Source organism: Bufo bufo, chromosome 2 (assembly GCF_905171765.1).
Source record: "Bufo bufo chromosome 2, aBufBuf1.1, whole genome shotgun sequence".
In the NCBI taxonomy this organism is placed as follows: domain Eukaryota; kingdom Metazoa; phylum Chordata; class Amphibia; order Anura; family Bufonidae; genus Bufo; species Bufo bufo.
In genome coordinates this window covers 3,010,112-3,022,643 of record NC_053390.1, presented here as the reverse complement: position 1 = coordinate 3,022,643, position 12,532 = coordinate 3,010,112, and the positions used below count along the sequence as shown (strand labels likewise).

The 12,532-nt window shown below is 53.4% G+C and overlaps 1 protein-coding gene across 8 annotated transcripts in view; it reads right to left on the bottom strand.

The window, feature by feature from the left end:
• ARHGEF39 (Rho guanine nucleotide exchange factor 39) overlaps positions 1-12,532 on the bottom strand; it is a 34,328-nt gene that overhangs the window by 10,236 nt on the left and 11,560 nt on the right. For all 8 annotated transcript variants that reach the window (XM_040420692.1, XM_040420686.1, XM_040420689.1 and 5 more), the window contains 6 exons: positions 12,358-12,478; positions 10,434-10,552; positions 9,910-9,980; positions 9,680-9,808; positions 7,766-7,995; positions 2,600-2,688 (listed from right to left, as the gene is read on the bottom strand). In XM_040420692.1, coding sequence (XP_040276626.1) covers positions 2,600-2,688; positions 7,766-7,995; positions 9,680-9,808; positions 9,910-9,980; positions 10,434-10,552; positions 12,358-12,478 — 759 coding nt within the window. The remainder of the gene's footprint in view (positions 1-2,599; positions 2,689-7,765; positions 7,996-9,679; positions 9,809-9,909; positions 9,981-10,433; positions 10,553-12,357; positions 12,479-12,532) is intronic.

Genomic DNA, 12,532 nt, shown 5'->3' with positions numbered 1-12,532 from the left:
CTGATAACGAGGACTGGGGAGAAGCGACTGCTGATAACGAGGACTGGGGAGAAGCGACTGCTGATAACGAGGACTGGGGAGAAGCGACTGCTGATAACGAGGACTGGGGAGAAGCGACTGCTGATAACGAGGACTGGGGAGAAGCGACTGCTGATAACGAGGACTGGGGAGAAGCGACTGCTGATAACGAGGACTGGGGAGAAGCGACTGCTGATAACGAGGACTGGGGAGAAGCGACTGCTGATAACGAGGACTGGGGAGAAGCGACTGCTGATAACGAGGACTGGGGAGAACCGACTGCTGATACCGAGGACTGGGGAGAACCGACTGCTGATAACGAGGACTGGGGAGAACCGACTGCTGATAACGAGGACTGGGGAGAACAGACTGCTGATAACGAGGACTGGGGAGAACAGACTGCTGATAACGAGGACTGGGGAGAACCGACTGCTGATAACGAGGACTGGGGAGGACAGACTGCTGATAACGAGGACTGGGGAGAAGCGACTGCTGATAACGAGGACTGGGGAGAACCGACTGCTGATAACGAGGACTGGGGAGAAGCGACTGCTGATAACGAGGACTGGGGAGAAGCGACTGCTGATAACGAGGACTGGGGAGAACCGACTGCTGATAACGAGGACTGGGGAGAACAGACTGCTGATAACGAGGACTGGGGAGAACCGACTGCTGATAACGAGGACTGGGGAGGACAGACTGCTGATAACGAGGACTGGGGAGAACCGACTGCTGATAACGAGGACTGGGGAGAACCGACTGCTGATAACGAGGACTGGGGAGAACAGACTGCCGATAACGAGGACTGGGGAGGACAGACTGCTGATAACGAGGACTGGGGAGAACCGACTGCTGATAACGAGGACTGGGGAGAACCGACTGCTGATAACGAGGACTGGGGAGGACAGACTGCTGATAACGAGGACTGGGGAGAACCGACTGCTGATAACGAGGACTGGGGAGAAGCGACTGCTGATAACGAGGACTGGGGAGAAGCGACTGCTGATAACGAGGACTGGGGAGAAGCGACTGCTGATAACGAGGACTGGGGAGAAGCGACTGCTGATAACGAGGACTGGGGAGAAGCGACTGCTGATAACGAGGACTGGGGAGAAGCGACTGCTGATAACGAGGACTGGGGAGAAGCGACTGCTGATAACGAGGACTGGGGAGAAGCGACTGCTGATAACGAGGACTGGGGAGAAGCGACTGCTGATAACGAGGACTGGGGAGAAGCGACTGCTGATAACGAGGACTGGGGAGAACCGACTGCTGATAACGAGGACTGGGGAGGACAGACTGCTGATAACGAGGACTGGGGAGAAGCGACTGCTGATAACGAGGACTGGGGAGGACAGACTGCCGATAACGAGGACTGGGGAGAACCGACTGCTGATAACGAGGACTGGGGAGAACCGACTGCTGATAACGAGGACTGGGGAGGACAGACTGCCGATAACGAGGACTGGGGAGAACCGACTGCTGATAACGAGGACTGCACAGAATGAGAACTGACTGATGAGAAGAGCAAGATGAGAAATGATGACGAAGACTGAGAAGAGAACAAGAACTGACTGACCATAATGAGGACTTCATGGAGAATGAGAATTGGCTGATACAGGATAAAAGGGACTGTCTCACCTCAGACATTGGGGTATATATCACCAGGAAATGCCCCTAATGTCTCGTAGGTGCAACTCCCACCTCTGGGACCCACACTCATCTTTAGAACGGAGCCTGTAAAGTGAAGGAGGGCGCCCATCAATCATGCCTATGGGAATGCCGAAAATAGTTGAGCGACTTTTCAGAAGTCCCATTTAAATGAATGGGAAGCGCACCTTGCAAGCGCGGCCACCGCTCTATTCACTTCTATGAGGCTTATAGAAACAGCCGAGCCAGTGCCCGGTTATTTTCGGCATGTGTGATGTGCCCTCCTTCACTTTACAGGCTCCGTTCTAAAGATAGGCGAGAAGAGCTACTAAACTAGTACATGGATTGCAGGATAAAACTTACCAGGAAAGGTTAAAGGACCTTAATATGTATAGCTTGGAAGAAAGAAGAGACAGAGGGGATATGATAGAAACTTTTAAATACATAAAGGGAATCAACTCGGTAAAGGAGGAGAGAAGATTTAAAAGAAGAAAAACTACCACAAGAGGACACAGTTTTAAATTAGAGGGGCAAAGGTTTAAAAGTAATATAAGGAAGTATTACTTTACTGAGAGAGTAGTGGATGCATGGAATAGCCTTCCTGCAGAAGTGGTAGCTGCAAATACAGTGAAGGGGTTTAAGCATGCATGGGATAGGCATAAGGCCATCCTTCATATAAGATAGGGCCGGGGGCTATCCATAGTATTCAGTATATTGGGCAGACTAGATGGGCCAAATGGTTCTCATCTGCCGACACATTCTAGGTTTCTATGTCCCACCTCCAAGTTATATGGGGTGAGACAACGCCTTTAAGTAGAGGTAAATGAGAACCGATTAATGACTAGGACTGAGGAGAACAAGACTGACCGACCAGAACGAGGACTAAACAGAGGATGAGAACTGACTGGTAAGATCGGGGCGCAGCACTCACCTCACGGCCATCACCAGGCTCTCGTACCAGCCGTTCATATCTTGATGGTTAGACGACATGAACAGAAGTTTTTCTCTTTTGAATGACAGCTGTGGAGAAAAATGGCACTGAATAAGCTACAAGGATCTCAGGGAGCGAAGAAAGGGAAGCAAAGATCTCAGGGAGCAAAGAAAGGGAAGCAAAGATCTCAGGGAGCAAAGAAAGGGACGAAAGGGACGCAAGGATCTCAGGGAGCAAAGAAAGGGACGAAAGGGACGCAAGGATCTCAGGGAGCAAAGAAAGGGAAGCAAAGATCTCAGGGAGCAAAGAAAGGGAAGCAAAGATCTCAGGGAGCAAAGAAAGGGAAGCAAAGATCTCAGGGAGCAAAGAAAGGGAAGCAAAGATCTCAGGGAGCAAAGAAAGGGAAGCAAAGATCTCAGGGAGCAAAGATCTCAGGGAGCAAAGAAAGGGAAGCAAAGATCTCAGGGAGCAAAGAAAGGGAAGCAAAGATCTCAGGGAGCAAAGAAAGGGAAGCAAAGATCTCAGGGAGCAAAGATCTCAGGGAGCAAAGAAAGGGAAGCAAAGATCTCAGGGAGCAAAGAAAGGGAAGCAAAGATCTCAGGGAGCAAAGAAAGGGAAGCAAAGATCTCAGGGAGCAAAGAAAGGGAAGGAAAGATCTCAGGGAGCAAAGAAAGAGAAAGATCTCAGGGAGCAAAGAAAGGGAAGCAAAGATCTCAGGGAGCAAAGAAAGGGAAGCAAGGATCTCAGGGAGCAAAGATCTCAGGGAGCAAAGAAAGGGACGCAAGGATCTCAGGGAGCAAAGAAAGGGACGCAAGGATCTCAGGGAGCAAAGAAAGGGACGCAAGGATCTCAGGGAGCAAAGAAAGGGACGCAAGGATCTCAGGGAGCAAAGAAAAGGACGCAAGGATCTCAGGGAGCAAAGAAAGGGAAGCAAGGATCTCAGGGAACAAAGAAAGGGACGCAAGGATCTCAGGGAACAAACAAACAAAGGGACGCAAGGATCTCAGGAAACAAAGAAAAGGACGCAAGGATCTCAGGGAACAAAGAAAGGGAAGCAAAGATCTCAGGGAGCAAAGAAAGGGAAGCAAAGATCTCAGGGAGCAAAGAAAGGGAAGGAAAGATCTCAGGGAGCAAAGAAAGAGAAAGATCTCAGGGAGCAAAGAAAGGGAAGCAAAGATCTCAGGGAGCAAAGAAAGGGAAGCAAGGATCTCAGGGAGCAAAGATCTCAGGGAGCAAAGAAAGGGACGCAAGGATCTCAGGGAGCAAAGAAAGGGACGCAAGGATCTCAGGGAGCAAAGAAAGGGACGCAAGGATCTCAGGGAGCAAAGAAAGGGACGCAAGGATCTCAGGGAGCAAAGAAAAGGACGCAAGGATCTCAGGGAGCAAAGAAAGGGAAGCAAGGATCTCAGGGAACAAAGAAAGGGACGCAAGGATCTCAGGAAACAAAGAAAAGGACGCAAGGATCTCAGGGAACAAAGAAAGGGACGCAAGGATATCAGAGAGGGAAGCAAGGATGTCAGAGAGCAGAGAAAGGGCAACAAGGATCTTGGGGAGCAGACAAAGGGAAAAAAGGATCTCAGGGAGTGGAGAGAGGGAAACAAGGAGCTAAGGCTACTTTCACACTAGCGTTCGGAGCGGATCCGTCTGATGTTTCATCAGACGGATCCGCTCCGATAATGCAGACGTTCGCATCCGTTCAGAACGGATCCGTCTGCATTAAAACGTAGAAAATTTTCTAAGTATGAAAGTAGCCTGAGCGGATCCGTTCAGACTTTCCATTGTAAGTCAATGGGGAACGGATCCGCTTGAAGATTGAGCCATATGGTGTCATCTTCAAGCGGATCCGCCCCCATTGACTTACATTATAAGTCTGGACGGATCCGCTCGCCTCCGCACGGCCAGGCGGACACCCGAACGCTGCAAGCAGCGTTCAGCTGTCCGCCTGGCCGTGCGGAGGCGAGCGGAGGCTGAACGCCGCCAGACTGATGCAGTCTGAGCGGATCCGCATCCATTCAGACTGCATCAGGGCTGGACGGAAGCGTTCTGCTCCGCTCGTGAGCCCCTTCAAACGGAGCTCACGAGCGGACAGCAGAACGCTAGTGTGAAAGTAGCCTTAGAAAGGAAATCAAGGATCTAAGGGAGCTAAGAAAGGCAAACAAGGTTATCAGGGAGCAGAGAGAGGGGAAAAAATAAGGATCTCGGAGAGAAAGAAACAAGGATCTCAGTTAGTGTAGAAAGGGAAACAAGGACCTCAGGGTTGAGAGCTGGAGCCCCGTGACTAGTCTTTGAGGAGACGTCATCTGTGATATGTGGCATGCAATGTGGATAGAAAATGACACCAAGCACCGAATCAGCAACAAAAATCTGAGTGAGTGGAGAAAGGGAAACAAGGATCTGAGGGAGTGGAGAAAGGGAAACAAGGATCTGAGGGAGTGGAGAAAGGGAAACAAGGATCTGAGGGAGTGGAGAAAGGGAAACAAGGATCTGAGGGAGTGGAGAAAGGGAAAGAAGGATCTGAGGGAGTGGAGAAAGGGAAACAAGGATCTGAGGGAGTGGAGAAAGGGAAACAAGGATCTGAGGGAGTGGAGAAAGGGAAACAAGGATCTGAGGGAGTGGAGAAAGGGAAACAAGGATCTGAGGGAGTGGAGAAAGGGAAACAAGGATCTGAGGGAGTGGAGAAAGGGAAACAAGGATCTGAGGGAGTGGAGAAAGGGAAACAAGGATCTGAGGGAGTGGAGAAAGGGAAACAAGGATCTGAGGGAGTGGAGAAAGGGAAACAAGGATCTGAGGGAGTGGAGAAAGGGAAACAAGGATCTGAGGGAGTGGAGAAAGGGAAACAAGGATCTGAGGGAGTGGAGAAAGGTAAAGAAAGATCTCAGGGAGTGAAGAAAGGGAAACAAGGATCTCAGTGAGTGAAGAAAGGGAAACAAGGATCTCAGTGAGTGAAGAAAGGGAAACAAGGATCTCAGTGAGTGGAGAAAGGGAAACAAAGATCTCAGGGAGCAGAGAAAGGGAAACAAAGATCTCAGGGAGCAGAGAGAGGGAAACAAGGACCTCAGGGTTGAGAGCTGGAGCCCCGTGACTAGTCTTTGAGGAGACGTCATCTGTGATATGTGGCATGCAATGTGGATAGAAAATGACACCAAGCACCGAATCAGCAACAAAAATCTGAGTGAGTGGAGAAAGGGAAACAAGGATCTGAGGGAGTGGAGAAAGGGAAACAAGGATCTGAGGGAGTGGAGAAAGGGAAACAAGGATCTGAGGGAGTGGAGAAAGGGAAACAAGGATCTGAGGGAGTGGAGAAAGGGAAACAAGGATCTGAGGGAGTGGAGAAAGGGAAACAAGGATCTGAGGGAGTGGAGAAAGGGAAACAAGGATCTGAGGGAGTGGAGAAAGGGAAACAAGGATCTGAGGGAGTGGAGAAAGGGAAACAAGGATCTGAGGGAGTGGAGAAAGGGAAACAAGGATCTGAGGGAGTGGAGAAAGGGAAACAAGGATCTGAGGGAGTGGAGAAAGGGAAACAAGGATCTGAGGGAGTGGAGAAAGGGAAACAAGGATCTGAGGGAGTGGAGAAAGGGAAACAAGGATCTGAGGGAGTGGAGAAAGGGAAACAAGGATCTGAGGGAGCAAAGAAAGGGAAACAAGGATCTGAGGGAGTGGAGAAAGGGAAACAAGGATCTGAGGGAGTGGAGAAAGGGAAACAAGGATCTCAGGGAGTGGAGAAAGGGAAACAAGGATCTGAGGGAGTGGAGAAAGGGAAACAAGGATCTGAGGGAGTGGAGAAAGGGAAACAAGGATCTGAGGGAGTGGAGAAAGGGAAACAAGGATCTGAGGGAGTGGAGAAAGGGAAACAAGGATCTGAGGGAGCGGAGAAAGGGAAACAAGGATCTGAGGGAGTGGAGAAAGGGAAACAAGGATCTGAGGGAGTGGAGAAAGGGAAACAAGGATCTGAGGGAGTGGAGAAAGGGAAACAAGGATCTGAGGGAGTGGAGAAAGGGAAACAAGGATCTGAGGGAGTGGAGAAAGGGAAACAAGGATCTGAGGGAGTGGAGAAAGGGAAACAAGGATCTGAGGGAGTGGAGAAAGGGAAACAAGGATCTGAGGGAGTGGAGAAAGGGAAACAAGGATCTGAGGGAGTGGAGAAAGGGAAACAAGGATCTGAGGGAGTGGAGAAAGGGAAACAAGGATCTGAGGGAGTGGAGAAAGGGAAACAAGGATCTGAGGGAGTGGAGAAAGGGAAACAAGGATCTGAGGGAGTGGAGAAAGGGAAACAAGGATCTGAGGGAGTGGAGAAAGGGAAACAAGGATCTGAGGGAGTGGAGAAAGGGAAACAAGGATCTGAGGGAGTGGAGAAAGGGAAACAAGGATCTGAGGGAGTGGAGAAAGGGAAACAAGGATCTGAGGGAGCGGAGAAAGGGAAACAAGGATCTGAGGGAGTGGAGAAAGGTAAAGAAAGATCTCAGGGAGTGAAGAAAGGGAAACAAGGATCTCAGTGAGTGAAGAAAGGGAAACAAGGATCTCAGTGAGTGGAGAAAGGGAAACAAAGATCTCAGGGAGCAGAGAAAGGGAAACAAAGATCTCAGGGAGCAGAGAGAGGTAAAGAAGGATCTCAGGGAGTGGAGAAAGGTAAAGAAGGATCTCAGGGAGCGGACAAAGGGAAGCACAGAACTTAGGGAGTGGAGAAAGGGAAACAAGGACCTCAGGGAGTGGAGAGAGGGTTGAGAGCTGGAGCCCTGTGATATATGTGGACAGAAAATTACACTGAGCAACGAATAAGCAACAAGGATCTCAGGGAGAAAGGGGAAGAGCTGGAGCCCCAGGACGAGTCCACGAGGAGATGTTGATTGTGATATGTGACACATGTGGACAATGACACAGCAAGCACCAAATCAACAACACAACAAGGATCGCAGGGATGGGAGAAATGGAAACCAGGATCTGAGAGCGCCGCCCAGCACGACGAGCTTGAGAAGGAGCTGCTGAGTACGAGAGCGAGCCTGCGGGGGACAGAGGCACAATGTGCTTTTATATGGGAGGATGCTGCCCCGACAGTCTGCCCTCACACATCACCAATGGACAGCCAACAACTCTTTGGTTTCCTCATGAGTATTCACTGCAGATCTGGAGAACCAGGAGCCCGTCACCTCCTGTACGGTAAGTACATACACTGATGAGACCTCCTTGGCCCTGAGTGTGTCCCAGAACTTTCTCCACTTGGCACTCCATCAGGGGGTAGACAGCACGACAACAGAACTTCTGAGCGTTGAAGGGGTGCAAAGGGTGACATGGGGCGGTGACCAAGAGGATGTCAGAGAAGAGGAAGAGCATCCGAGGTTTAACTTCTTCTCCACTGGGAGGGACAAGAGACAGCCAGCCTTCTCTGATGAAGCGCCTCCCTAAAAGAGAGTCACACGAGCAGGCGTCAGTTTACAGCCTGGGGCCCAAGCTGACCCCCTGCACCAGACTACAGCCCGGGGACCCGGACTACAGGCGCCAGCTGATCCCCTGCACCAGACTACAGCCCGGGGTCCCGGACTACAGGCGCCAGCGGATCCCCTGCACCAGACTACAGCCCGGGGTCCCGGACTACAGGCCCCAGCTGATCCCCTGCACCAGACTACAGGCCCCAGCTGATCCCCTGCACCAGACTACAGCCCAGGGCCCCAGACTACAGGCGCCAGCTGATCCCCTGCACCAGACTACAGCCCGGGGTCCCGGACTACAGGCCCCAGCTGATCCCCTGCACCAGACTACAGCTCGGGGTCCCGGACTACAGGCCCCAGCTGATCCCCTGCCCCAGACTCAAGGCCCTAGACCACGGCTGGCTGAATCCTACAACTGTACTGATGATCTCTGCCATGAGCTGAGGGGCAGGACTGGTCAGAGGTGTCTCATCACCGCGCTGTAACCGACGCCGTTATCAGCAAGGTCTCTGCACAAATGTAGTTTCCCCATCATCAATATAAAGACACTGAGCACAAAAGCAAGAGCCCCCCCCCATAACAATGACATTTAGTATGGACCCGGACTAACAGCACTGTATGGGCCTATGAGGGCGGCGGTCCGGGGTTCTGGCCGTAATAATGGCGCCGATATCCATCCACATTACAGCCACCTGACAGACGCAAAGAGACCAGCACCCCATCATAAGGAAGCGCCCCTCTGGTCACACTCATTTGCTGCCCCCTGGTGTAGATGTAGCTCTCAGAGCCGTTTACTACCCCCCCCCTCCAGGTTAGTGCTCAGAGCCATTTACTACCCCCCCCCCCCTCCAGGTTAGTGCTCAGAGCAGTTTACTACCCCCGCCTCCAGGTTAGTGCTCACAGCCGTTTACTACCCCCACCTCCAGGTTAGTGCTCAGAGCCGTTTACTACCCCCCCCCTCCAGGTTAGTGCTCAGAGCAGTTTACTACCCCCGCCTCCAGGTTAGTGCTCAGAGCAGTTTACTACCCCCACCTCCAGGTTAGTGCTCAGAGCCGTTTACTACCCCCGCCTCCAGGTTAGTGCTCAGAGCAGTTTACTACCTCCGCCTCCAGGTTAGTGCTCACAGCCATTTACTACCCCCACCTCCAGGTTAGTGCTCAGAGCCGTTTACTACCCCCCCCTCCAGGTTAGTGCTCAGAGCCGTTTACAACCCCCGCCTCCAGGTTAGTGCTCACAGCCGTTTACTACACCCACCTCCAGGTTAGTGCTCAGAGCCGTTTACTACCCCCCCCTCCAGGTTAGTGCTCAGAGCCGTTTACTATCCCCGCCTCCAGGTTAGTGCTCACAGCCGTTTACTACCCCCACCTCCAGGTTAGTGCTCAGAGCCGTTTACTACCCCCCTCCAGGTTAGTGCTCACAGCCGTTTACTACCCCCCCTCCAGGTTAGTGCTCAGAGCCGTTTGCACCCCCCCCATGTAGTGCTCAGAGCCGTTTGCTGTGCCCCCCCCCCCCCCCACGTAGTGCTCAGAGCCGTTTGCTGCGCCCCCCCTCATGTAGTGCTCAGAGCCGTTTGCTGGCTCCCCCCCACATAGTGCTCAGAGCCATTTTCTGCGCCCCCCCCCCCCCAGCAGAGAGGAGTTAGTCCTCCGGCCATCACCTGGGGACAGGACTCGGGTCCTCCGGCCTTTCAGCAGTTTCTGGACTCTCTGCAGCTGTTGGTCATTTTCCTGCAGCTGCTGCATGTTCTCGATGTGGTCACACACGTGGCACACGGCCTGGAGAGCTCCTGAGAAGACACATGTCACTGGCCACACACACGAGACAGCACAGCTCCGGGGGAGGGATGCTCCATACTACTACTCCCACCAGACAAGCATCATCTCTTACCATTAAGATGGGCAGAGTCAGGACTGTCCGGAAATGTGTTCTCCACCAGGTCCAGGAGGTAGTGTCTGTACCTGCGGCAAGAGGCGGAGCATCAAACAAGGGGCACCTACCTCATGACCCTCTGCAGGGGGAGCTCCGGGGTTCTGGATTATTGGATGCCGGATTACAGGGGCACCTACCTCATGACCCTCTGCAGGGGGAGCTCCAGGGTTCTGGATTATTGGATGCCGGATTACAGGGGCACTTACCTCATGACCCTCTGCAGGGGGAGCTCCAGGGTTCTGGATTATTGGATGCCGGATTACAGGGGCACTTATCTCATGACCCTCTGCAGGGGGAGCTCCGGGGTTCTGGATTATTGGATGTCGGCTTACAGGGGCACTTACCTCATGACCCTCTGCAGGGGGAGCTCCAGGGTTCTGGATTATTGGATGCCGGATTACAGGGGCACTTACCTCATGACCCTCTGCAGGGGGAGCTCCAGGGTTCTGGATTATTGGATGCCGGATTACAGGGGCACTTACCTCATGACCCTCTGCAGGGGGAGCTCCAGCAGCTGCTCCAGGGTTCGGCCCTGAAATTCCGGACGGGATTCCTGCAACTTCATGAAGCGAGCAAAAGATTTCTTCTTCTTTACCTGAGTCTGAAAGAGACGAGATGTCAGTACAACGGGAGTAGTGATGTCACCGACAGGGGCAGCATAGCCACACACAGAATAGTGATGTCACCGACAGGGGCAGCATAGCCACACACAGAGTAGTGATGTCACCGACAGGGGCAGCATAGCCGCACACAGAGTAGTGATGTCACCGACAGGGGCAGCATAGCCACACACAGAATAGTGATGTCACCGACAGGGGCAGCATAGCCGCACACAGAATAGTGATGTCACCGACAGGGGCAGCATAGCCGCACACAGAGTAGTGATGTCACCGACAGGGGCAGCATAGCCGCACACAGAATAGTGATGTCACCGACAGGGGCAGCATAGCCGCACACAGAGTAGTGATGTCACCGACAGGGGCAGCATAGCCGCACACAGAGTAGTGATGTCACCGACAGGGGCAGCATAGCCACACACAGAATAGTGATGTCACCAACAGGGGCAGCATAGCCACACACAGAGTAGTGATGTCACCGACAGGGGCAGCATAGCCGCACACAGAATAGTGATGTCACCGACAGGGGCAGCATAGCCGCACACAGAGTAGTGATGTCACCGACAGGGGCAGCATAGCCGCACACAGAGTAGTGATGTCACCGACAGGGGCAGCATAGCCGCACACAGAGTAGTGATGTCACCGACAGGGGCAGCATAGCCACACACAGAGTAGTGATGTCACCGACGGGGCAGCATAGCCGCACACAGAGTAGTGATGTCACCGACAGGGGCAGCATAGCCGCACACAGAATAGTGATGTCACCGACAGGGGCAGCATAGCCGCACACAGAGTAGTGATGTCACTGACAGGGGCAGCATAGCCGCACACAGAGTAGTGATGTCACCGACAGGGGCAGCATAGCCACACACAGAATAGTGATGTCACCGACAGGGGCAGCATAGCCGCACACAGAATAGTGATGTCACCGACAGGGGCAGCATAGCCGCACACAGAATAGTGATGTCACCGACAGGGGCAGCATAGCCGCACACAGAATAGTGATGTCACCGACAGGGGCAGCATAGCCGCACACAGAGTAGTGATGTCACCGACAGGGGCAGCATAGCCGCACACAGAGTAGTGATAATAGTGATACAAGGGTGTGGAAATTGTATCGCCCGACGCCCGGGACATGCAGTTTGTTCAGTAGCTTAGCCCTGCTGCGGGCAAGTAGCAGGGCTGGGATGGCCTTGTTTACCGGAGCAGTGGAGCGGGGGACGAGCTGGGGGCGTGGAGCGGCTGTGACCGAGCAGTGGGGGGGGGGGGGGGGGGGGGTGTAGTGACAGCGTGGGGAAGAAGAACTGACTGGAGGGTGGTGTCACGTCTCTGGCTCGGGGGGAGGAGCAGTGACAGAACTCCCAACTCCGCCAGCACCCCTCAGAAGACCCCCTTTCTGCAGGTGTTGTCAAACTGGGAAGGTGAGGGGGTCCTGTCCCTGCCACATCAGCTCTCGCGGAGGAGACACCGCGCTCCTGGACCGCTCTCGCGGAGGAGACACCGCGCTCCTGGACCGCTCTCGCGGAGGAGACACCGCGCTCCTGGACCGCTCTCGCGGAGGAGACACCGCGCTCCTGGACCGCTCTCGCGGAGTCACAATTCTGCTGTTCCATCATGTCTCATACTCCTCCCACATCCAGAGCTGCGGTCACAATTCTGCTGTTCCATCATGTCTCATATTACACTCACATCCAGAGCTGCGGTCACAATTCTGCTCTTCTAGCAGACCGTATTCTCCCGTCCCCAGCTGTCACATGACGGACTCTCCCAGAATGCAGTGCAGCCTCACCTGTACGGCGTGCCGCGTGGCGTCCATGCAGTCGGCGTGCTTCTTGTAGAGATGCAGGTACTGGGAGAAGGTCTGGAAGCCGGAGGGCGCCATATCCCGCTCCAGAGACATGAGCAGAGACCTGCAACACAAAAAGGGCGTCACCTGAGTCACGTGTCCCCCCGCAGTGGGAGCC